This window comes from Mesoplodon bidens (genome assembly GCF_964165515.1).
Source record: "Mesoplodon bidens genome assembly, chromosome: 7".
Lineage (NCBI taxonomy): Eukaryota > Metazoa > Chordata > Mammalia > Artiodactyla > Ziphiidae > Mesoplodon > Mesoplodon bidens.
In genome coordinates this window covers 20,776,317-20,800,204 of record NC_138164.1, presented here as the reverse complement: position 1 = coordinate 20,800,204, position 23,888 = coordinate 20,776,317, and the positions used below count along the sequence as shown (strand labels likewise).

The following is a 23,888-nucleotide window of genomic DNA, read 5'->3' as shown; positions in this document are numbered from 1 at the left end:
CTCTCCTTGCAAGCATCCTCAAGGAGAGCAGCAAAACCACCTATTAAAGCCATATTTTTCTTAAAATTTATTCCCCTTCTTAATAACCAAGTAATCTAAAGAAAACCATTCCTCAGCCCTCCTGCTCCCCCCTCCCCCCACGTACACACTCCATGCCCCCATCCCTCCTTTGTCCCTCTGACCCGGCCCCTACACGCTCTGATGTTCCCTTTCCCCCCCACCCTCCACCCACCACCTCGCTGAGCCCCAGGCCTTGAGACCCTGCTGTCAAGACTGTAAATCTGGCCAAAGCTGAGAACAGCAAACAACGGAGCAACTGTGGGAACTGCCAGCTCAAGGCCTCTGGCACTGGTTCCGCCCTTGGAGATGCTGGCAGGGCTGGTCTTCTCACAGGGCACCCCATCCAGCTCAAAGTGCCAGAGCACAGGGCATCACTGCCTGAAGACGGCTCAGCAGGGCTGCTGCTCCCATGAAGCAGTGGGCATTGGAGCGAGGGCCCTTCTCCAGGAAGGAAACGTGGCAGAAATGAAAACCCTGGGCCACAGATTAGGCAACACTTGGCATCAAATATTATCTTTAAAATCCCTATAATTCCTTCCCAAAAGGAAACAGAAATGGAAAAAGAAATAAGAAAGGGAGAGTAAGAAAGAGACGAAGGGAGGAAGGGAGGGAGGGAGGGGGGGGGAAGGAAGTCTGGTTTACAATTCTAGTTTGGGGTAGAAACTGTAGTTTGTAGTTATGAAACTCCAAACAGATATGAATCTGAGGCTCAATCCCAGGCTCATTTTCAAATCCCAGTTTCAGGGGACAGGATGCTCGGGGCGGGGGGCGGGGGGCGGGGGGGAGCCAGCCCTAAAAGCCTTCCACGGAAAGCGTGTGGTTGAGGGCATAGGTATCGTTCTCCTCTTCCTCCAAAAGCAGCTTGTCGATGGTCAGGGAACTGATGGCTCTCCTGGGGTCTTCCACGTCCTGAAGGACTGGCTCCGGGATAGAGATAGGGAGCTGGACAAACTGGGGCCCCGGCAGGGCTGGGGCTGGAGGCTGGTACTGTAGGGTGGAGGTGGGCAGCGTGGACAGGGGCTGAGGCCACGGGAAATAGGTGAGAGGTGCCTGGTGCTCTGGGCCCTCCAGCTGGGGTCCCACTGTGGGTGTGGCAGCACTTCTCGTCTGTGATGGGGGAGACACTGGTTGGTTAGCAGCCCCGGGGTATACCCACTGCCCACCCTGGTCCCCATGGGGATCTCTGTTTCCCTCACCTCAGCCCTTTCCTGCCGTCTCACTCCAGAGGTCTCCGTCTCTCCCTGCTCAAGGTCTTCCCCAAGGGAGAAGCCAGACAAACTTCCGCATCCCTTACCCTGTCACTCACTAGCCATATGTCCTTGCTCATGCTACTTCCCCATCTGAAGCGTCTGTAAAATAGATGACACAAAGGACTGACATCATAGGGCTGAGCGAATTAGAGATGCTTTCCCAGATTTCACTGAATATAAAATGCATCCCGATTTCAGAGATATTAAAATATGTGTGAGGAGGGGGGAGGTGTGCATCTTAAAATCAATGAAAACACAGCATGTTAAACAACAAGCCCGTCACGCAGCTATATCCCAAAGCAGCCACTGCGGTGCCCTAACACAGAGACTGTCCAGGCTCCACACAGCAGCTTTGGCATTTTAAGGACCCCTTGGACTCAGCTCCACTAGCCTCCCACTACCTCACCCTCCGCTGCCTCTTAGCTGGGCCCCCTGTGGCCATCCCAGGGACCTCCAAAGGTCAGGGCCGTTCTCCCAGGTCCTCTGTAAACAACATCTTACCCCTGCACAGCAGCCACCCTACGAATCCCAGCTCAAGCCTGCAAAGCCAGGGCCTGGATTCTTACTATCTTCCACTGCTGAGGGAGCAGGTGGGGGAGGAAGGTCTTTGAATGGAAAGATGTGTGTGTGAGAGGCCAACACCTCCCCCTACCACACTCCCTTCTCTGTCATAGCTCCTCCAGTTGCCACTGTGTCTTGGGAGCAAACTATTAGAGTCACTCAGGGAAGAGCTCATTTTAATCTCCCGGGACCATGTCGCAATGCAGATTCTGGTACAGGAGGTCTGGTCGGGCCTGGATACTGCATGTCTAATTGGATCCCAGGTGACACCAGTGCAGCTAGTCCAGGGACCACAATTTGAGTGGCAAGGCTTTAGGATGCTTTTCTATAGAATGATAGAGCTAGAAAGGGTCTCAGAGGACTTCCAGCCTCCCAGCAAAGCCTTGTTATTTCTAGTATTTCAAAAATCCAAACAGATATCCTACAGTTTTGAGTCATAAACCTGCGCAGGTCAACTGCGACTGCAGGTTTCTTGGCTCAGGGATAGAATTACATCAACCGGTCTGCATAACAGGTCTTATCTCCTGCTGATCTGGAGTGCTGATTGGCAGCTCTAACCAGCTTTGATGAGTTAATTTACAAAATGGCAAAACAAATAAATTATTTCTTAATAAATATAGTTTGTTTGTTACACAACCTTTCAAAGCAAGAGGTGAGATTGATGAAAGGATAAATAATGAAAGGAATGCTTGGTCCTGAAATGGTTGGGAAACCATTGTGTCTACCACTCCCCACCCCCACCCCAGGCCTCTGTTATGGAAACGAGCTGCCTGGGAGAGGTGTTGAATTAGCTCCTTCCCATCCACCATCATTCAGGCCCCACAACTGGTTTGCTGAGTAGCCAGGTGGGCATGGAGTGGGAGGGCTCCTGCAGCCTGTACCTGGATGGTGCTTGAGGGGCAGGAGCATCAGGGTGACACTGGACCTTGAGGTAAACAGAGAGGATGTGGGAAACCAAAGCAAGCTCCATCATCAAGGGTGGTTCTGCAGTGACTCATGAGGCTCCCGTTCTACCTCCCACAGTTTTCCTTGGACTGGAGCTGGATGTAGCTGTAACCACAGGTCTTTTCTCCTCTGAACACTTGGAGGATTCCCATTCCTTTGGTCAAACAGGCATCATTCACATAAAACTGTTTCTCTTCCTTCCTCCATTCCTGAGGGAGCAAGCACTTCCTTTCCCATCCGGCACTTGAAGACGGCCCTTGGTTAGTGTTGTTGGCCAACTTGGCGACGATCATAATAACTAGCGTCTATCGGGTGCTTTCTGTATGCTAGGAACTATGCTGAGCCCAGGAAGTGTTCTAAGCCCTCTACATGCATCATGTCATTGATCCTGACATCAACCCATTTTACAGATGAGGACACTGAGACTCAGAGCATTAAGTCACCAAGCTCAGGATCACATAGCTAGTGAGTGAAGGGGCAGAGATTTGAACCCAGGCAATCTGACACTAGAGGTGGAACTCAAAAAATTACCCTGCAGGTGGGTCTGACTCCATCAAAAGTACAGTTTTCTCAAAAATTGTGTCACCTGTTGCTCAGCCTAAAAATGTTCTAGTAAATCCCATTATTGGGTGAACGATCACCCCCTAGATAATCTGAGTAGGAAGGAGAGGCTGGCTCTGGCAAGAGACCCCACACAAGTATCACCATTCAATGAAACTTTAGACTCATTACCGAGACTCACTGCATATGGGGCCGCAGGGGACACTTAGGACAGAGAGGCAGGAGGACGTGCCAACCCCGAGGACAACAAAGCATGGCAAAGGAGGTCATAAGCCTTTTCTATGAAAGATATTTGAAGTCATTGGGAATGAAAGTAGGCCTTCCAGGAGGATGCGGTGGGCTTAGATGATGGGATTATCCTGGGAATCAACAGCAAGGAAGGTCAGGGGTCTGGAAGTCAGCCCCGGTTCTAAAAGGGTGCCCTCAGCATGGGTGGGTATAGCAAGGCCTTTGTGTGACGTACCGTGACGTTGGTGATGAGTGGCTGGGAGGCGTAGGTCAGCACCGAGGAGGGTCCCACAACCGTGTAGCTGGGGCACACGGGCTGCACATACATGTCAGCTGAGTAGGGGCAGCTGACAGCCTCATGGGACACATACTCCGTATAGGGTGCCCATGGGGCCAGGGGCTGGAGGGTGGCCGGGGCGGGCTGGGAGAGCCAGCCGGCACACAGGGCCCCCTCCTCCGTCACTGTGGAAGCAGAGACCTCCATGTCAAGGCAGGAAGGACCTGTGGGAAGGAGGAAGTTACAGAGCTGCATGTGTCTCCCTGATGAGGGGCCGGGAGGAGGCCAGGGCTGTGGGGAGCTCTTACCTACTGTGGTGTAGGTCGCCAGGGGCTGATGGGGCAGCACCACCTAGAGGGGAGAAGGGAGACCGGGATCAGGGCTCCGCCATCTCCCACTGGCCCTCTGCAGGGAGCTCGCCCAGAGGGCCCCAGGGCAGGAGGGTATCGGGTGGGGCGCAAGAACCTCCCTTGTTAGAACTAAGCCCCATGTCCCAACCATCACCACCTATACTTTCGAGGGATCGGTGATCCCATTTAGCAAGAAGGGAACTGGTTTCATCAACGTCCCAGGGGGAGCCCTCAACTCACACCAGGACGTGTGAGACACTTGCTGTTCAGTGGACCAAGCCAGCCGGCCCATATTCCTCATCCCACTTCAAGGCACTTCTCCCTGGGCCCATTCTCTGGCAGCCACACCAGGGCAACGTGCAGCCTCCGTGCCCTCGAGGAGTAGCCCGTGGAGCGGGACGTACACCGCCACCTGACCACCCCCAGCCCCCTACACACACACACACACACACACACACACACACTCTGGCCACAGCGGCCCCCTCACCGCGGTCGGTGCCACCGGCGGCCCGCTGCTGGCGTGGCCACGTTTCCTCCGCAGCAGCTCCTTCACTGGCTCCTTCACCCGCACGCCCTGGTACGGCCGGGGTGGGGCCGGGGCTTGCTCTGGAGCTGTGGCTGTGAAGAAAGCATCACTGGTACTCGGTCTCCCTTCGCAGACAAGCCCCACCCCAATGTGCCCCCTCTCCTCGAGGGTCTGCCTGCTCACCAAAGTTGTGCCTGAACATGCAGGACCACACGAGACTTCCTAGGGTTTTCCTCCCAGTATTATCACTCCTCCTGCCCCAAACCTTCTACGGCTCCCCTGCACCCAGAGGATTAAAGCCCGAGCACCACCGGGTCATCTCAACCCATTTTCCCAACTTCTCTGTACACTAACCACTATGGAAAGCCTGACTCCAGCCAGAAGGTCTACCTAGACTCCTCTCCACCTCCCTTGAATGTCTCCCCTCCTCATCTCTACTTGCAGTTTCCCACGGTCAGGATTCCCTCTCACTTTTCTCGACCTCTGGATTCTTCCTGACCCAAGACTACTACTGCAAGCCTCCTAGCTGACCACAGAGCCCACAGAATTTGCTTCATCCTACAACCTCTGCAACCCTTCCAGACAGGTTAGTATTCATCACAGGGGGCAGCAGAGGACGGCATAAGAGCAGGGACTCTGAGTCAGATGCCTCAAAACCTGCCCCTGCCCCTTTCTAGCTGTGTGATCCTGGGCGAGTTACTAAACCTCTCTGTGCCTCTTAACCTGCAGTTTCTTATCAAAGGAGTGTCGTAAGGAGTCACTGACATAGTAAATGGGAAGCATAATACATGCTAAGTATAAAATCAGGGACACAGTAAGCATTCAATACATTTGTAGTCTGCTATGTAATAATCAGTAATCCTTTTGGGGGTAAATTTCTTATGCCCCTAGCTAGGTTATAAACTTCTCAAGGTGAAATATTCCACCTTATCTCTCTATATCATCCCAAGTAGCATGTCCATAATAAGCTCAGGAAGTTATTGGCTGATTAATTGGTTGGATGATTATTCAAAATGCGCTGCCGTTCATCTTCCCTTCACCTCCCCTGGAACTTTAGAATGGGCTGCAGTGAATGCTTCCCGGGTTCTCTGTGTCTCCAAGGACAAATACCCAATGGTGATCCGTGTGACCAGGGGCCAGAGAGTATCCAGCCTTGCCTCTGAGAGAAGGTTCCATCTGCCTTTTGCCATCAATGCCAGGAAACCAAAGAACCATGAGCTGGAACACAGGGCTCTCCCTGGCAGGAGAAGAAGTCCAAAGCAGCCATGGCTGGGCAGTGACAATCTGCTCTCCCAGATGGCCCACAGCCAGAGGCCTTGGGCCCTTGGAGGGCAGGCCTGGGTCAGCCAAGAAAGGCAAGTAGCACTGGGCCTTACGACTCACATGGGAGTCCATTATCATCCACTGATAAGGGCCCAGGGACCTGGGCTCTGAATCAAAAGCCCGGAAGCCTGGGTATCTATTAAAGCCGGATCCGCAGTGCTGCCCTAACTAAACTTTGCTCAGTAAATACCCACCTGATAAGACCCCAAGCCTGACCAGCCCCAGACCTCCATCCATGCTCCAGGCACACACATGGCCTGGCCTGGAAGCCCAGGCAGAGAAGCAGGGGGAAGAGAGAAGTGCTGTCCAAGAGCCCCAGAAACACATGAGAGTCAGAGAACCCCAGACTCAGGTGCATTTATGGGGGCTTCTAACCTGGCCAAGTAGCAGAAGCCACCAGGGAGCAATGCAAAATACAGATACCCAGGCCCTGCTCCTGGAGTATCTGATTCCAGGGGTCTGATGTGGATTTACGAATCTATACTTATAAAAATCCCTCAGGTGATTCTGAAGCTCTGCTGGGATTAGAACCACTGCTAATGCATCCCTGATCTCTCTCTAACATCCCAAGAGGAGATGAAACACCCTCTTTCTAACTTTCCCTGTCATAACAAGGGATCTCTACTGGTATTCATTCATTTTTTCAAATATCAATGGGCACTAGGAATACAGCACTGAGCAAGATAGATGTGGTCACTGCCCACACGCATCTTGCAGTCTAGTGGGACAGGCAAGCAATAAAACAGTTACAACTTGTGAAATTCAAGCTGAAGCAGGAGTGCACAGCAGAGAGAGCCAGACTGGTACCTGCACCCTGGGGCCACCTGTGCACCATCATCTTTGTTTAAACAGCAGTGACAATGGACTTAAGAGCTCAAGATACCTGGGCTGTCAGTTTCTTGTGGAAAGGTCTCAGTTGATTTATTTTACATCCTTAAGCCTCAGTTTCCTCATCTGTAAAATAGGGATAATAGTTCCTGTCTCACACGACTCTTGTGAGGATTAAGTGAAATAACACACGGGAAGCTCCCAAAGCCATGTCCGGCATGCAGTCGATGTTCAACACACGTTATTTCCCTTCCCCTTCCTCCACCCATGTTTACCTTCCTCTGGAGAGTGCAAATGTCAGAAAGCTCTTCCTCCTACTGGACCTGCCTCATGGTGACAAGCATCATTTTTCCTGGCATTACCTTCTAATGAAACTCACAATTCATAATCTATTTACAGCTTCCTCATCTACAGAGTGAGGATCATAATGGTATATACCCGGTAAGATAATTCGAGAATTACATGTAAATGCTTAGAATAGAGCTTACACTGAGGAAGCACTGAAAAGATGTGAACTAATATCATCATTAGTATAAGTAGTAGTATCCCTTCCCAGCATCTGTAGAGTCTGAACGAACATTCCATTCCTTCAGCTATTTCTTAACGACATGTTTTGAATCCCTCTAACCTTCCTTCTGGCTGCTTCACTCCTCCACAAGTTCATTTGCCGCTTCCCCTTATGCTGGGTGATGCCCAGGGGTGATCAGAGACCCCAGGTATGGCCTGACATGGCAGAGAACAAGGGCCCCTGCCCTCCTGCACTCTGTTCACTCATTCTCAGGGTCACCCACAACTACATCAGCTTTTGTTCACACCCGTATCACTCAACCTACACTTGTCTCCGGTTGGGTTTCCAGCTATTCTTAGGCAAAAAGGGCAGCCTGAGGCCTTGTGCATTTGGGAGAAACTCAAGGGACAGGGTTATTTGGGGGTCTGAGCATGGTGACCCCACTCTTAATTCAGTTGGGGGACAAGAAAGTCTCCAGCACACATGCACACATCTCAGACCAGATCAAAGACAGGTATATGGCTCATGCCCCTCTGATGTGCATGTACACTTCTGGGGAAGGGCCCAGAGGACTTCCAATCCCACTCCCCCCTGGGAAGTGGACACATGGACCACTTGGCTGCAAAGGGGACAGCTGGGCACTTCCAGCTTCTTGGCAAGTGAGAGCTTCCTGCCTCCTGTTGTTTTTGAATCAATGAACAAAGAGGGCTTGGAGAGGTGCTGTGAGCAGAGGTCATCACCCTCCGATGTCTGGACTTCCTTGGAACCCACAGTGTCAACAGGTGTGCCCTGGAACAACCACCATATGGAGAACAGTTTCAAAGTCCCCACCTCTTCCTACTGCAGTCATGAAACTCCTACAGCTCCCAAGGGCCTCCTGACTGCCCACGCAGGAGTCCCCAGCCAGCTGCCAAGGAATCCTGTGACTGCTGCCAGGTGAGTAGACAAGAGTGAGGGCACTTCTGAGCGTATCTTTGCAAAGTGCCCATGAAATATCAAAATCTGAAGCCTCAAGACAATTTCCACAGGACCCCAACGGCCAAGTGTATTTGCAAGGTGAAAACTTGCAGCTGGTGCCTTTCACACCAACCTTTGTGAAGCAGCGATAAACATTTCTAATTCCACAGTAAACACTGGACTCCCTACTGCTGCTAGCATGAGAAATGAGCCCACAAATACAAATTTGGAAGAGGAAAAGAAGCTTGTCTGCAGTCATGATTGCTTAGCCTTGGGTCCTCTGGATCCCTGAATAAAAAAACTGAACTAAAATATTTAAAAGAAAAATTTAAGATTATTAAAATAAGTTCTTCAAATAATAATACTAAATAAAAGGAAAATAAAACAGGAGATCAAAATAGTGATACACAAGCAGAGAAAGATGAAAGTCCAATTTCCCAAAGTAGAGTTGACCAGAGATTTTCATAGCACCGGTCGAATTGCAGCTCCATGCAGCACGCTTTCAAAGCCTGAAGCTTTCCCACAATTTATCCTGGGGTTCGAAGGCCCTTCAAGTCCCCTGTGGGCATCCAAGTGTCCAGCACTGAGAAAAATCTTTCCACCTAAACACAAGCCTCTTGACCCTCACTGGGAATCTCCTTTTTCAGTGTGAGAAGTTCAGCCATATTACCTTTCCACCACGGCAAGTCAGTCACCAATGTTGTTTGGGGAAAAAAACAACACTCATTTACAGAAAAACCTATGAATTTGGCCCCAGTGAGGGCTTCCCTTTTCCAAAATGAGCAACGAAAAAATCTGAAGGTATAAAAAGTCAGCAGAGGCTATTTCAGTTCCCCCTGCCGCATACCCGGACATGCTTCACATCACAAAAATAAGAGTCCTGCAGCTGCTGTTCCACTGGAAAGCACAGACCATGACAGATTCAAGCCGAAGGGTCACCTGAGACAGCCGTCTGGCTGCCATGTGGGCCCTGCGCTTGCTTTGCACCAAGCTTCGGGAACATAGGATTCTACAGATTTAAATAAACATGGCCCTCAGTCCTTTGATAAGGTATAATAAACATCACCAAGGAAATATGCAAAACTGCCAGCACTTGTTTATTTAATGACCCCATGCAAACCACGTTCACACCACAGTGAGAAAGCTAGGCTAAGGAGGTAGGTCCTAGTGGAGCCAACACCCAGGCATCTCCTCAGGGCAGCTTTAACAGAGCCCTCTTCAGGCAGGTGGTACCTAGAACAGCCTCCAATATATTCTTTTTTTTTTTTTTTTTTTTTTTACACCTTTATTGGAGTATAATTGCTTTACAATGGTGTGTTAGTTTCTGCTTTATAACAAAGTGAATCAGTTATACATATACATATGTTCCCATATCTCCTCCCTCTTGCATCTCCCTCCCTCCCACCCTCCCTATCCCACCCCTCTACGTGGTCACAAAGCACCGAGCTGATCTCCCTGTGCTATGCGGCTGCTTCCCACTAGCTATCTACCTTGTTTCATAGTGTATATATGTCCGTGCCTCTCTCTCACTTTGTCCCAGCTTACTCTTCCCCCTCCCCATATCCTCAAGTCCATTCTCTAGTAGGTCTGTGTCTTTATTCCTGTCTTACCCCTAGGTTCTTCATGACATTTTTTTTCCTTAAATTCCATATATATGGGTTAGCATATGGTATTTGTTTTTCTCCTTCTGACTTACTTCACTCTGTATGACAGACTCTAGGTCCATCCACCTCATTACCCTCCAATATATTCTTGAAAGAATACTCTTCTCCCAGCCATTGCCCTGTTACAGATTTCCCATGAGCCACCAGGGCCAGGCAGTGAGTTGGACACCAGTCAGGATTGCTGCTCTACAGTTTAGAATCTAAGGTGGGATCCATGGTAAGCCTACATTTCCATCATCAGGGAACCAGGAAGAGAAACCCATGCCACCCATCCTGACAATCTAGCTCGTTGAAAGCGCTTCCCATTTACAACTGTCTAGCTGAAACTTGAGGATGCAGCCATAGGAGGCCATTTTGAAAGACAAAGCTTTCCTAGCCCAGAAGGACACATAACACATTATTGATCAGTCCAAATAACCACAGTACATATGATTCACTTTTGCTGCTGAACCTTCAGTAGTATTTTAAAAAATAAAAAAGACCCACTAAGGAGGAATACAATAATATTCTCGTTACTTACAGCAAAACCAAAAACAAATAATTGAACAATAGGAATTCAAGCCTAGGGCTAACAAACTTGTCCTAGCTTCTAACTGAAAACAAAGTCACAAAAGTTGCTGACACTTTTCACTTTAATGTAAACAAGCTTGCTTGTGTTCTTGACCTAAGACAGATGAGGGCTCCCAGGAAAGTTTAGCTCCTTTCAGCTGAAGGATTATTCATATCCTTAATTGAAACACTACTGCAAGTGTTCTTGGTGAAGGTCTGAGTCAAAGTTTTAAAATTTGTTCTTTGCATTCATGGACAATGGCTGATTTTTTTCCAAACAGGAAGAAAGAACTTGGGCTTTGGCCAAAGATTGGACTTGACATGCTACAGAAAGGCTTTCCCACCCACTTTACACTAGATTGTAGTTTACTTTTTTTTTTAATGTAGGCCAACAAAGAAATCCCATATACATGTAAATTTAGGTTTTCTATTCACTAATGTTTGAACTGAGGAGGACCCTGCAGCCAGGAAATATTAAAGTGTCACTCACATATTCTAGCAATCTGCATAACAGGGAAGAGGAGAAAAAGATAGATGGGCAAAAAGGGTGGCTTTAAAGGTATACAGAAGATGTGGGAAAGTGGAACCTCAGCTGAATTAGGATTTGATGTTGCTTGAAGGCTACTGGTCAGCCAATCAAGAGTAAGTCTTGACAACTTCATGCGTAGAGTAGGATGTCTCCATCAGGAGATCTCAAAGATGGCAGCTGAGCCCATGTTCTCTGGTCTGGTCACAGAAAGGAAGGGAACAGTAGGCATTCCCCTCCCTGTGTCCCCATTCTAAGAGGTATATCCCCATCAGCCCCCACAGAGCTCACTGATCAACCATAGGCAGGTTGCTGGGAAAGCTAAACGAGGGCCACAGTCACTTAGGACTTCCCCAGACCTGGCCAGGCCAAAAGTTTTGGATGTCCCACCCCATGACCTTGGGTAGACTCGGCCACAAGGCCTCTAGTGCCAGAGCCTTCAGACTTTTCCCTCACAGGTACTGCTGCTAAGGTGTCCCTCCCCCAGAGCCCTCAGCACCCCCTCACACCACACATCCATCCTCCCTCCAACCCTCCCACAGAACAAGAGGAGCACGGAAGGCTCTGGATACTGCTCCCCACTCCCAAAGACAGTGTCAGTGTAAGACCTCTTTTCTGTGGAGACGCAGGTATGTTGAATGCATGGCTGCCAAAGGTCTGTGTGATTCCTGGTCATGATCTTAACTCCCAGGAACTCAGAAATCACCACACTCACCTTTGCATGATGTTCTGTGGCTCACAGAGAATTTGACACAAATGATTTCAAGTGAAGACTCACCACAACTTCTGAAATAGGCAGGGGAGGTCTTCTTCTTACCCTCCTTTTCACTGATGAGGAAAGTGATGCTCAGAGATTTTAAGTGATTTGCCTGAGGACTGTGCTTGTAAACAGCAGGGTCATCAACTAAACCCAGGACCTCTGATTCCAAGTGCAGTCCGCTTCTGCCGCACATCCTGCCTCCTCTCTGCCCCGGCAAATCCCATTTATTTCTCTGGGGGACACTGGAGGTGGGCCACTGAATGGTCCCCTGCTCAGTTCTAACCCTCTTCCCTCCAGGCTGGGAGTCTGATCCAGTTTGATCCAGTTTCCCTTGACTGCCACTTCCCGCAAGAGAGGGCGTCTCCCAGCCGAGGAGGGAGAGAGAAGTCCATGAGAAGCTTACCAGCAGTCTGCTCACATGAGGAGTGGCGAGAACTGAGAGACCCACACAATTCCCCGCAAAGTTTTATTTTTGGTATTTTTCGACTGAAATGACAGCGGATAGGTCCACCTGAGAAACCAGCTGCATCTGCCCGCCTTTTACAGAAACTGGGGTCACCAGAGCAGAAAGAGCTCCCGTCTCAGATACCATGTCCCAGGGTGGGGTCAACAGTAGGAGACCCCTGGCAGTGCATTCTGTGAACAGAGCGGAGGAAACCATGTCCCTGCCATCATGGAGTTTACTGTGTAGTCTAGTAGGGAATATAGATTTAATCAGATAATTGCACAAGCAAACCTAGAATTACAAATGGTGACAGAGCTGCATCTGCCTCATAATTGAATTATTATGATAATTATTATTATTTGATTGAATAATAATAACCTAATTAGGTTTTTAATAATAAAAACCTAAATTTACATGTATATGGGATTTCTTTGTTGGTCTACATTAAAAAAAATGTAAACTACAATCTAGTGTAAATTGGGTGGGAAAGCCTTTCTGTAGCATGTCAAGTCCAAGCCTCACTTGATTCAGTTGGGCTTGAATGAGCAGCCAGCCAGGGGCCCCAGCCTCCAGGGGCTGTATAAAGAGAAGAGTGCATGAGGCTCGACTGTTCTGTCTCCAGTGCAGGGAGATGGTTCTGGGGTCAGGCTCAGCCCACACCATGAATGGAAGCCTTGCCCAAGATGTAACAAAGGAGCCCCAGATGTTCAGGATCCTTCCTCAGCCTACGGACCCTGGATAAACCCCAAAGATGTTTCACGTATCCTATCTTGGCTGATTAGCCCACTAGGGGAAGACCAGTCCTAGGAATTCAGATTCCAAGATGGAAAGCAGCTGGCTTCAGAAGTTCTAGGCTGAGTCTCAAATCTAACTTTCTGAGATTCATAATTGCAGGGGCTTTTGAGTCAGGCTACAATTACTCTCAGTGAAGTCAGAGACCACCTCCTTCTAATGGTGCATTTATTTTAATTAGGAAGGGAAGAAGCATCTAATGCAACCCTAAAATCCTTGGCATTGAAAAGTGGTGTGGCGTTGCTTGGAACCGAAGCAGATCTAGTTTGGAAAGCCTACTACATAGCTTATCACTATGTGACCCTTGGCAAATAATTTAACTTGTGTGTGCCTCAGTTTCTCCATTTGTTAAATGAGAATAATGATCTCCATCTCATGGGGTTATCATGAGGATTGTATGAAATTAACCAAACACCTAGCATGTAATAGGTTTTCAAGAGATGGCTGTTTCTCCTTTGTTCTCAGCCAAAAATCTGTGGTCTATCACTCATCAGAGAAGTAGCCTTGGTACAGTGACCCTAACTTGCCCTCATCCTGCTGCATCCTGATACTGAATGTCTCTATCCTCAATATACCCAAGGCCTTCTTCCTCCAGCAAAGCCTGTCTGCCTTCCTTGTATTCCTGGAAGTCATCCCTCAGGTACTTGGGCCTATGTCCCCAGCAGCAGGATGGCCCTGTTTAGGAGACAGGGAGGCCAATGATGCTGCAGAGAGACTGGTCAAAGACCTCACATGCAAACAGAGCAAGCCTGGAGAGGAGACATCAAAATCCTGACACTGACCTGTCGTAAAGATACCATGAGCTGAGCAGGACTGTTTTCTTCCAAAGCCACCAGAGGATTAGGTTTGTGGCAGATCTGACTTTTTAAAGGACAACTCCAGGAAAGAGTACCTTGGAGATTTTTGAGTGGCAGACGGAGTAAGATGTAGCCCCTCAAGGAACCTGTATGTATCTCCAAAAGAACAGGGACAAAAAATAAATAAATAAAATAAAATAAAATAAAATAAAATAAAATATACACCACTCCTAAAGGGTGAAAATCCAAGTGCTAACACCCATTGTACTGACCATCTTTCTGAGCACTCAAATGTTAACTTTTTCAAATGACTACAGAAGAATCTGTTGTTAGCCTGTTACTCTCAAGTGTCAACCTGAGTGGTCGTCATAGTATTTGCCTATAAAATTACCTCATACTAATATAAAAGAAAAAAAAAAGAACAAGGACACAGCCATGACTGAAGCCATAGTCATGGATACATCTTCAAAGGACTAGAAACCTAGGAGCACATATCACATACGGGATGCAAACATGGCAGTGGATGAGGGAGGGCTCTTCAGTGGTCAGAGAGGGAAGTTTTATCAGCTACAGAGCAAGACAGACTTCTGGCTGACATATCGGGTATTGCCTCAGCTTTATCTAGAGCAACAGGGATCAAAATGGGGGAAGAAGGGACCTACACTGAGAGCACAAGACCACATCAGGGAGTGAACCAACCCAGGGTTCCCACCCAAATTCTATGGAAAGGCAGCACCAGAATGAGGAGATGGGGCAGAGGAGACAGATACACCTTCCCTCTTTAGACTGAGACACAAAGCCTAAATCTAATTGCCAGTATGATCTAGAACAGGAAAAACCTGTGGTTAGGAACTGAGGACATTCAGTTGTTTGTTCCTTGATTTAAGCAATATCTAGTTTAGGATTTCCAAGACCAAAGACTCTTATAAAATAAATAAAATTTTCCTGAGACCCTCAGGTAGGGAACACTTCCTTGGAGGAAGGACTCTTTGGACCCAGCATCAGCTATATATTTGGGGTCAGACCCAACTGCCCAAGACTCAAGGCTCATGGTGGCCTGGGTACAGCCTACATGAGTGAAGGCAGCCCTAATAATTGATTCATGATGTGAGATGTAACTGCCAGTCAAAAGGAGCTTTTTTGTTAAGTCTCTGGTTTACTAACCAATGGCCTTATGATGTGGGGGAAATCCCTCGTGAAGGACACTGAAGAAGTCAGAACAGCAAGCCTGGGAAAAACATCACTAGGTCAATCTTTGAGGAATGTACCCTCTTCCTTATTCACAAGATACCTATGTAGACTGAAAACAAGACTTTCACAGTCTCAAAGCTTCATGGAAATGAATACAACATGCTTCACAGTGACTCACTTTTCTCTAGGAGTGAGGTCCTTACCCTGCAAGTATTTAAACCAAGGATCTGTGACCAGGTATCAGAGTTCTTGCTAAGGAGTGGAAGACTGGTCCAGTTCAGGATTGTCAGGCTGTAATCAAAAACTCTGGAATAGAGTAAAGGTGCCTATAAAGGGAATTTTTTGCCAAGAAAGGGAAGGAAGCAGGGGAGTCTGGGGGTGAATGAGCAATCAGAGCTCCAAGAGCCTCCCAAAAGTGCTCCATTTTTACTTTTGTATCAGAGGTCTGCAGTAGATTTGGTTTGAATAAAGGGGGTTGTGACAAAAATGTTTCAGACACCAGCCTAGATAGATAGAGTTGGATTTTCTTCCCAGTGATAATATTTTACGTCCTAAGATGCTCTTCCTTCCCCAGAATCTAAGCAAGAAGGCTGATTACCATTTGTTCTTGAGGATCCACATCTGAAGCCATATATATGCTCCATGACACCTTCCCTGATTCCATTTCCCTCTCCCTCCTGCTGAAGGTATTTACTTCATTGGTTGACTTCCCTAGCTGGAAATAATTCCATTATTGGATGCTTGCATGGGATGATAAATGGATGGTTGATTTTCCTTCCATACCTTTCTTTCCTAAGTTGGTGTTTCTTTCATCCAGCATTAAAACTTGTTTCTATCTTCAACTCTCTTGCCTCCCTTTTTCCTTTGTTTTCTGTCTTCCCAGCATTTCTCAGTCCTGGAAGGTTATAGCAATCTTTGTACTCCTCTTCCAATTAAATTTATGATTCTTTCTAGAGAATTAAAAAGTAATTCATCTTTCTTAAGTGTGATCAAATCCTTTTTGGTCCCAACACCTGGTCTGAGTATGACTCTGGTTTGTAATTCTTTGGCTACCTGCTCTTCCCAGAAAGTGATACTAATGAAACCATTACTAAGAAAAGGAGGCAGCACATTGCTGTTTCAGTTTTCAGTATCATTTGTTCTATTTCTTGCATACTTCAAGCTAGATTACAACACCTCAAGTCCAATCTTGTGAATTTAAAAAACAAACACAAGTTTGCCAGTCAATACAAGCCTTCCACCATCCCACCTTATGAGGCTGGTAGGAAATTGTGGCCCAAGTTCCAAGTTTGGTCACAGGATGGCCAGCTTAACCATCCATGTAAGCCCTGATCACTAACCCCACCATGAGTTAAAAGACTGGAAATATGCATCCTGCTATTTCACAAGAAAGGCAGAACTCAGAGGCCATACAAACTGTAATCTAGGCTTGGCTGCATAAACTTTGTCCTCAGAGGTAGAGTGAGCGAGAACAGGAACATAATAATAGTAACTAATAGCTATTGAGTGTTGACTTAATGCCAAGCACAGTAGTAAACACTTACCACAACCCTATGAAAAACTGCATTCCCCTTGTACATACAAGGAAATGGCAGCAAAGTGAGGCAAAGCTGGCTTCATACAACCAGTGAGGCATAAATCTAGGATTCAAATTCAGATCTGCCTGCCCCAGAGGCTGAGCTTTAAACCCTGAAGGGAGAGAAAGAACAGAGTTGTCACTCTCTAATTCAAAATAACCCCCTCTACCTTGCTTTCCACACCTCACTGACACACACACACACACACACACACGTGAAGGGAGAGCCTGAGTCTTCCAAACTCTAGACAGTTCAGAATGAAGGAAGTGCCGAGAAGGCAAAAGCCTTGGCTCCCAGCACAGGCTGCCACACAGGGCTCCCAAGAAAACAAACAGGCTATGTTATTTTGGGGCAATGCTAGGTCCTTCCCTCCCCTTTGAACCCTCCATTTCAGCTAAAGTATCTGCAGAGCCCAGTGAAGGAGGTATAGCAGGAAAGCCAAAACTTCATTTCCTTCACTAAGCGAGCTGAAGCACATGCACCCAAAATGTTTCCAAAGTATGAACAGACATCTGCCAGCTGGTGTACTTCATTTTGTCACTGGTCCTTTATCTAACGTGGAAGGCCTGTGCTTCTACCAAGAGCATCCTCTTAAGCCCTGTGAGTGAGACGGGCACCATGGTAGAGAGACAGGACGGCTTAGCAAGACAGCACTCAGGGTGAGTTACTAACCTCATCTTTAAGCTTCAGTTTTCTCATCTATGAAACAGAGCTTAAAACAGAATCTACCTCATGGAATTTTTATGAGGATTAAATGAGATAATACACTCAAAGTGTGGCAAAGACTGGTGGTTGCCACACCCAACATCTGCCCTCTCCTTCCTTACTGTCAACCACGACATTTTGGAAGGTTGGCAATGTGCCCAGCTAAACAATTACACTATTCTCCCTTGCAGATAGGAATAGCCATTAGATGTCAGCAGAAGTTGTGTGTTGGTGGGGAGACACCATGATAGAGAAGCATGATTCTGTTGCCTTTCCCTTTTCTTCTTCTTCATTGTCTGAAACACAGATGTGATGGTTGGAGCTACAGTGCAACTATGAAGCAAACTTGAGGACAAAGGCCACATGCCAAGGACCTCAGACCAGAAAGACAGAAGTAGCCTGAGACACTGTTGGCACTTAGAGCCTCCATACAGCCCCTGCAGACTACTATAGACATTTTTGTGTGAGAGAAACTATTCCACTGTCTTATTTATTTAAATCCATGTATTTTCTGGTCTCTTCAATAACCACCAAATGCAATCCAAACTGATCCAACAGAACATCTGGTATACTGCATGGCACCAGGGAAGCACTCAACACCCCAGAGCTGACATTTATCCCTATGAAAAGGATTGAACATGTTCTGCTCATAGTGGTGCAATGTCCAAAAGTATACTATAAGCCATCAATTTCAGCCTCCAGGTCAACAGTTCTCAGCTCTACTGCACATTAGAATCACCTGGGATGCATTTGAAAATATGTATTTATTTTTTATAAGCACTCATGAAGACTCAGCAACTCGACGTGGAAAAGGATTTCAGTCAAGTCCAGTCTCCTTGTCCTCAGCCAGGAAAACAGAAGTCCCATTTTACAGCTGGAGCACTTGAGACCCACAGTGGTTAGGTGGCTTGCCTAAGGTCCCACACCTAATTACCCAGAGGTTGGAAAGTAGAATCCATGTTTCCTGCCTGCAAGAGTAACGCTTTGTCTTAGCATCACACAACCAGGACAAGAGGGTTTCAGAGGAAGCCTCTCCATCCCAGGCAGGCCCACTCTATCAAGCAGTTTCTCTACAAAAATGAGAAAGCCACAATGTTACTAAGTATTTCATAAAGCTGAAAAATATGTTAATGATCATAATCAATTAGCCAACCCTGGTTTCTTTGGCTCGAAGTGAGAAATTGGTGGACATCTTCATTTAGTGGGAAACAAGCCACTTTAGAAAGAAGTCAGAAGGACAAAAACCTAATATCTTTACTTCGTAATGAGAAAGTTTAAAAGCAAAAATTTACAGCACTTCTAAGTGAATTAAATGTCCAGATATTTAGCTAATAAGTGTGGACAGGGCTTCCCTGGTGGTGCAGCGGTTGAGAGTCCGCCTGCCGATGCAGGGGACACAGGTTCGTGCCCCGGTCCGGGAAGATCCCGCATGCCGCGGAGCGGCTGGGCCCGTGAGCCATGGCCGCTGAGCCTGCACGTCCGGAGCCTGTGCTCCGCAACGGGAGAGGCCACAACAGTGAGAGGCCCGCGTACCGCAAAAAAATAAAAAATAAAAAAAAAAATAAGTGTGGACAACCCTGGCCCTTTTTTGTTCCTCACAACAGAACAAATTTGCAGCTTTGAATCAGAAGAGAGCTTTCAAAACCTCTGACTCATAAACTTTGGGGCTGTAGAGGGGGACATGGTTGGTTTTTCATTTAGTTAATATAGGGAGAAGAAGTAAAGTGTCCACCTTGAAAATCATCAGCTCTTTTACCGATTAATCTGTGTGCTTAGTAGATGTGTGTCACTTATTTCACCTCCCCCTGTGCACGTGAATTCGTGAATATCTTTTGGATCCTAATTGTCCTAATCAACAAGAACCACTGCATCAACAGATAAACTCGGTAAGAAGTAAAGGTGTTTATTAGGCTTATTAAGTAAGCAAAGGTTATAACACAGACTAGAAATATTAGAAGCAGTCCACAGACCGAAATTACTTCTTGTTGTAAGTTCATCTGAATTTATGCAGGAGATAGAGTTCCAAAAATTATATGTATATTACAAGTTTTTCTTACCTTTAACTGAACTTTTAACTGTCCTCAAAAAGTTGGCTATTTAGTGGAAGCTTGGAGAAAGTATAGAGTTCTATGTCAATGAGAATTTTGAGACCTTAATTTATCTATTTGGTGAAACTCTGCTCCGTTCAAGTTGTCTGAAAGTAAACATTCATGCCATAATAATTTGATAATAAGTATTTCCTGTTCTTTTTTTTTTTTTTTTTTTTTTTTGCAGTACACAGGCCTCTCACTGTTGTGGCCTCTCCCGTTGCGGAGCACAGGCTCCGGACGCGCAGGCTCAGCGGCCATGGCTCATGCGCCCAGCCGCTCCGCGGCATGTGGGATCTTCCCGGACCAGGGCACAAACCCGTGTCCCCTGCATCGGCAGGTGGACTCTCAACCACTGCGCCACCAGGGAAGCCCTTCCTGTTCTTAAGAGGACTCCTTGAGCACTACAGCAAAGAAACACCAAGACCAAGTCTATGGGGCATCAAGACAAGCAGTCAATTCAAAGAAAATCAGTCAAGCAGGCCTTCTGTTATCATGTAGATCTTTCTCTAACATAAATAACAATAAAAAGCAGTTGTTCAATTCATTCATTTTCTAACATATGGTGTTGAGTTTATTATACACACTTCCACTGCTTTTAAGGAAGAAGTCAACCAAGTCAAATTTCGGCATTGGGCAAATCATGTAATCAGTTGACTGCAAGGTTTGTCTCCCATTGGTGCTGGCATTGTGCAAGCCCATGATACCCAGTAACTTAGGGAAATAAACATCCTAAGTACTACCCAAATCATCTTAAACCAGAGGTTGGCAAACCTTGTCTGTAAAGGGCCAGATAGTAATATTGTTTGCAGAGGCCATATGGTCTCTGTGGCACCTACTCAATTCTTCCATTGTAGCAGAAGCAGCCCTAGACAATATGTAAATGAATAGACATGGCCACGTCCCAATCAATTTTTATTTATGAAAACAGGCAGTGGGACTGATTTGGCACTCAGGCCATAGTTGGCAGACCTCTGATTTAGACCCTTGGAAAACTGTATGTGAGGTCCTATCGTTCAAAGATATTTTGCTGTGCCTTTTTAACTATGCTAATCAAAGTGTGGGAAATGATTAGAAAGGATTTGGCATAGCCCTAATCACTCGAGATGGGCCCACAAAAGGTGTCCCAGGAGGGAAGGTGCTCTCTTACCACTGTCATTAATTCTCAGGAGACATGATGACACTTTCCCCATTCTCTACTTTAGTTCTGACAAAAACCTTGTAAGGCAGGCATTAGATCCCCCTTTTTCCAGTTTTGTAAGAATGGGAAAAGGTTAAATAATTAAGCTGCAGAGCCAACTTTCAAACCCAGGCCTGTCTCACTCCATCGTGCCTGCTATTTCTACGGCACCGTGACTAGTTGGCCTTAACAAGGGCTTCTTGCTGGCGTGGATGTGAGATCTTCATATCTACGTGGCATCTGCTGGACCAAGTGCAGAACCTTGGCGGGGGCAGGGGGTGGGGGGAGGTGTGGTGGCAGTGGGTGGATCTGCAGGGAGCATGACTTTGTCCAACTGGCCGGTCAAGCAAATCTCAAATTCATGGCTGTGACTTGAAGATTTCTACCTCTGTGTGCCCACAGTTCTGAGCTGATCTGAACCAAAGCCCATGTTCACATTTAGTCCACAAACAGGGGCACGGGCCAGGTAGGGAGGAGGCAACATCTACAAGGTGAATGTTTTCTTAACCCTTTCCAGAACCCCATAGTACAGTCATTTCAGCTCAGGCCTCAAGGGTGTTTTCTGAAAAAAGAAAGTGCCTTTTCAGCGCTCTTGGTGCCTGATTTCAAATTCTGACCTTCCATCAGGTGATTCTAAGTGGGCTGACAATGCTGCCCTGTTTTTACTGGTTTTCCCACAGGGTTTAGTCACCCACGTGCCCTCAGTGCCTTAGACAAGGGCCTCACTTAGGGTAAGGGGATGGGCCCAGTGCCCGGGGCCTTTCCTAATTTCCTTTAAGGTGCCAAAGATCAATTAAAAAGAATTTTGATTATGTGCATCTGAACAGGTAGAATCGTTCACCCCAGTTTTTCCAATGACGAATTTACAACGTGGTCTCCCTGGGGATGGAGTTTTGCTGCACCTGAGTGACTTCCAGGGAGTAAGCAGGAAACGTGCCTCTAGCATCCCCTTTAAAAAAAAATTGTTAATCTCATAGGTGGAGCTAAAGAAGAAAAAATGCAGTGTGTAACAAAGAGGGGGGAATATGGCAGCTCATGAGTGCAAGGAAGCAACCCATATCTCAGGCACTGAAGCAGAACCAGAGCAATCAACATCATCTCGGTGGCATCTCATCTTACTAAGGGTATCTCTGTGGAATGGGTATCATTTTTACCCCATTTTACATATAAGAAACCTGAGGATTAAAAAAAGAAGAAAGTGACTTTCTCTGAGTAGGTAGGAATAAAGGCAGAAGTCCCTCCAGGGGCTCACATAAAATCCACAGATCGAGCTCTAAGTGTCGGGGTCCAGGCATATGGACACTCAGCAGCTCCCAGTAGGGACATTAATGCCCACCTACCACCATTAATGCCTTCGCCCCCGCAGGGGAGGGTCTTGCTGTATCCTGCTCCTGGGAGCGGTGGCCACCACCCATACTAGAATATCCCTAGTTACCTTGGAAGGATTCCATAACTCTCAAATGCAAATTAGAATTCACTTCTTTCATTGAAGAAAAAATTGCATCTTGCCAACATCGAACAATGATGAGACTTCACAATCTGAGAAATTTTGAAATCGTTCCTTCACATTACACATTAACAAGCTCAGATGCAGAGAATTTACACAAGAAATAAAGGAAACAATGAACTGCTGATAAGTGACTGTAAGTTATGACTTAATCAATGATGGTATATTTTCAGAACTGTAAGGTCTCCATTAGAATATCTTTCGTAAAATAAATAAACACTCCCTAATGTATCTTTCTGTGTAAATCTAGTTTCTCTTATATTAAGTTTGCTTGAGGTAGGGTGTACCTGAATTCATTAAAAGGCATTTTAAAGACCTAAGCACCTTTAAAAAGACAGAGAAATTTTTTGATACTACTTCTTTCTTGAGGAAGTACAGAACTGAGCCCCAGGAAGGTTCAACTCTCATGAGGCCATTGAGTTGACTTTGTTTTTCTGAGAAAGGAATGTTGTTGATAATCTCTGTGTGATTTCAATTATTAATAACACGAGTCTCTGTTCAGTCCCACATATGGAAACTAAAGTTCACAGATGTTCCATCCAACTCCAGGGATAAACATTAAGGTTAGAGGTAAACCCGCGCCCCATTGCACGGGGACACACAAGAGGGGAAGCAGAATGACAGGAGAAAGACAGCAAAGCAGGTGAGGACAGGCTTGACAAGCCAAGTTTTCACATCGTCCCGATGCAGTCACAGAGACACATCGTGCCTTTGGCAGAAAGCTCAGTAACTCAGAGAGAAACAGGCCCACGGAACTGAACCACAGGCTAAAGAGTAGCTGTTTATAAAAGTAAAGGCACTCTGGTAAAGAGCTCCACGCTTTCCCCTCCAAATTGTGTTTTGTGAATCATCAGCTGCCCTTTCTTCACCACAGTGATTCATGCGGGCAGCGGAGACAGGATGAGCTGTCCCACCTTGGAACACTAGTTCGTTCCCCTCCAGGCTGGAAAATCAGCATCACCTCTGACAGGTTGGTTTCTCCACCCCGCTCCATCTCGCCTACCTCGTCCCTCCTGCTCCCCTGGCTGGGGACCGGGACCCCGCTGCCAGTCACCCCCCCCCCACCACACCCCGCACCTCCCCGGCTCCCGGATGCCTGGCGAAGCCCAGGCCCTCCCTCGCTGACTCGGCTCCGACAGCCACGGCCAAACCACTTACGTTTTTGCCAGAGCATGGCCTGCGACAGGATGTTGCCTTTTCTCTTTGAAGCAGACAGTTTGGCTTCTTTAATGTGAGACCCGGGTGTGCTTGCCTCCAGTGGAGCCACCTCCTGCTCAAGGCTGTTTCCTCGGCTTTTAAAGGCCTGAGTTCCCGCGGCGGGGGCACAGCGTCATCACATCCTCCCACCCCGGGCGCCGCCGCCGCCCCTCTTCTCCAGCGGGGCGCCCGTCACCCCTCTGCGCGCGCTCACGGGCCCACCGGCAGCCCACCCCGCCATGTGCCATGCTCGCGGCCAGCCGGCTGGATCTGCACAACCAGCCGGCCCAGGAGGCCGTGGGCCGCGGGACGCAACCTCACGGGGTGCCAGGGTGCGCGGGGCTTGGGCAAGTGTGCGTGAGTGTGAACTCTGTGAGCGTGTGTGTCCAGTCGTGCCCCCCTCCGTGCAGCGATGGGCCCTAAGACCCCCTGGAAAGCTCTGGGTTTTCTGTGGCACCCATTCAGGCCTCTCCACCACCGGGGTGTCAGCAGCGCTCAGTCCACCCTGGGCCCTGCTCGACGGGAAATGCGATTCCC

General features: G+C 47.5%; 1 protein-coding gene across 1 annotated transcript; it reads right to left on the bottom strand.

Moving 5' to 3' along the window:
* Positions 1 to 852: 852 nt before the first annotated feature.
* Positions 853 to 23,488, bottom strand: POU2AF1 (POU class 2 homeobox associating factor 1; the record flags this gene model as incomplete). Its single annotated transcript, XM_081239346.1, is given in 6 exon segments — positions 853 to 1,167; positions 3,841 to 4,106; positions 4,191 to 4,233; positions 4,720 to 4,850; positions 23,313 to 23,473; positions 23,475 to 23,488. Coding segments are annotated over 6 exon segments (930 nt in total).
* Positions 23,489 to 23,888: the final 400 nt, after the last annotated feature.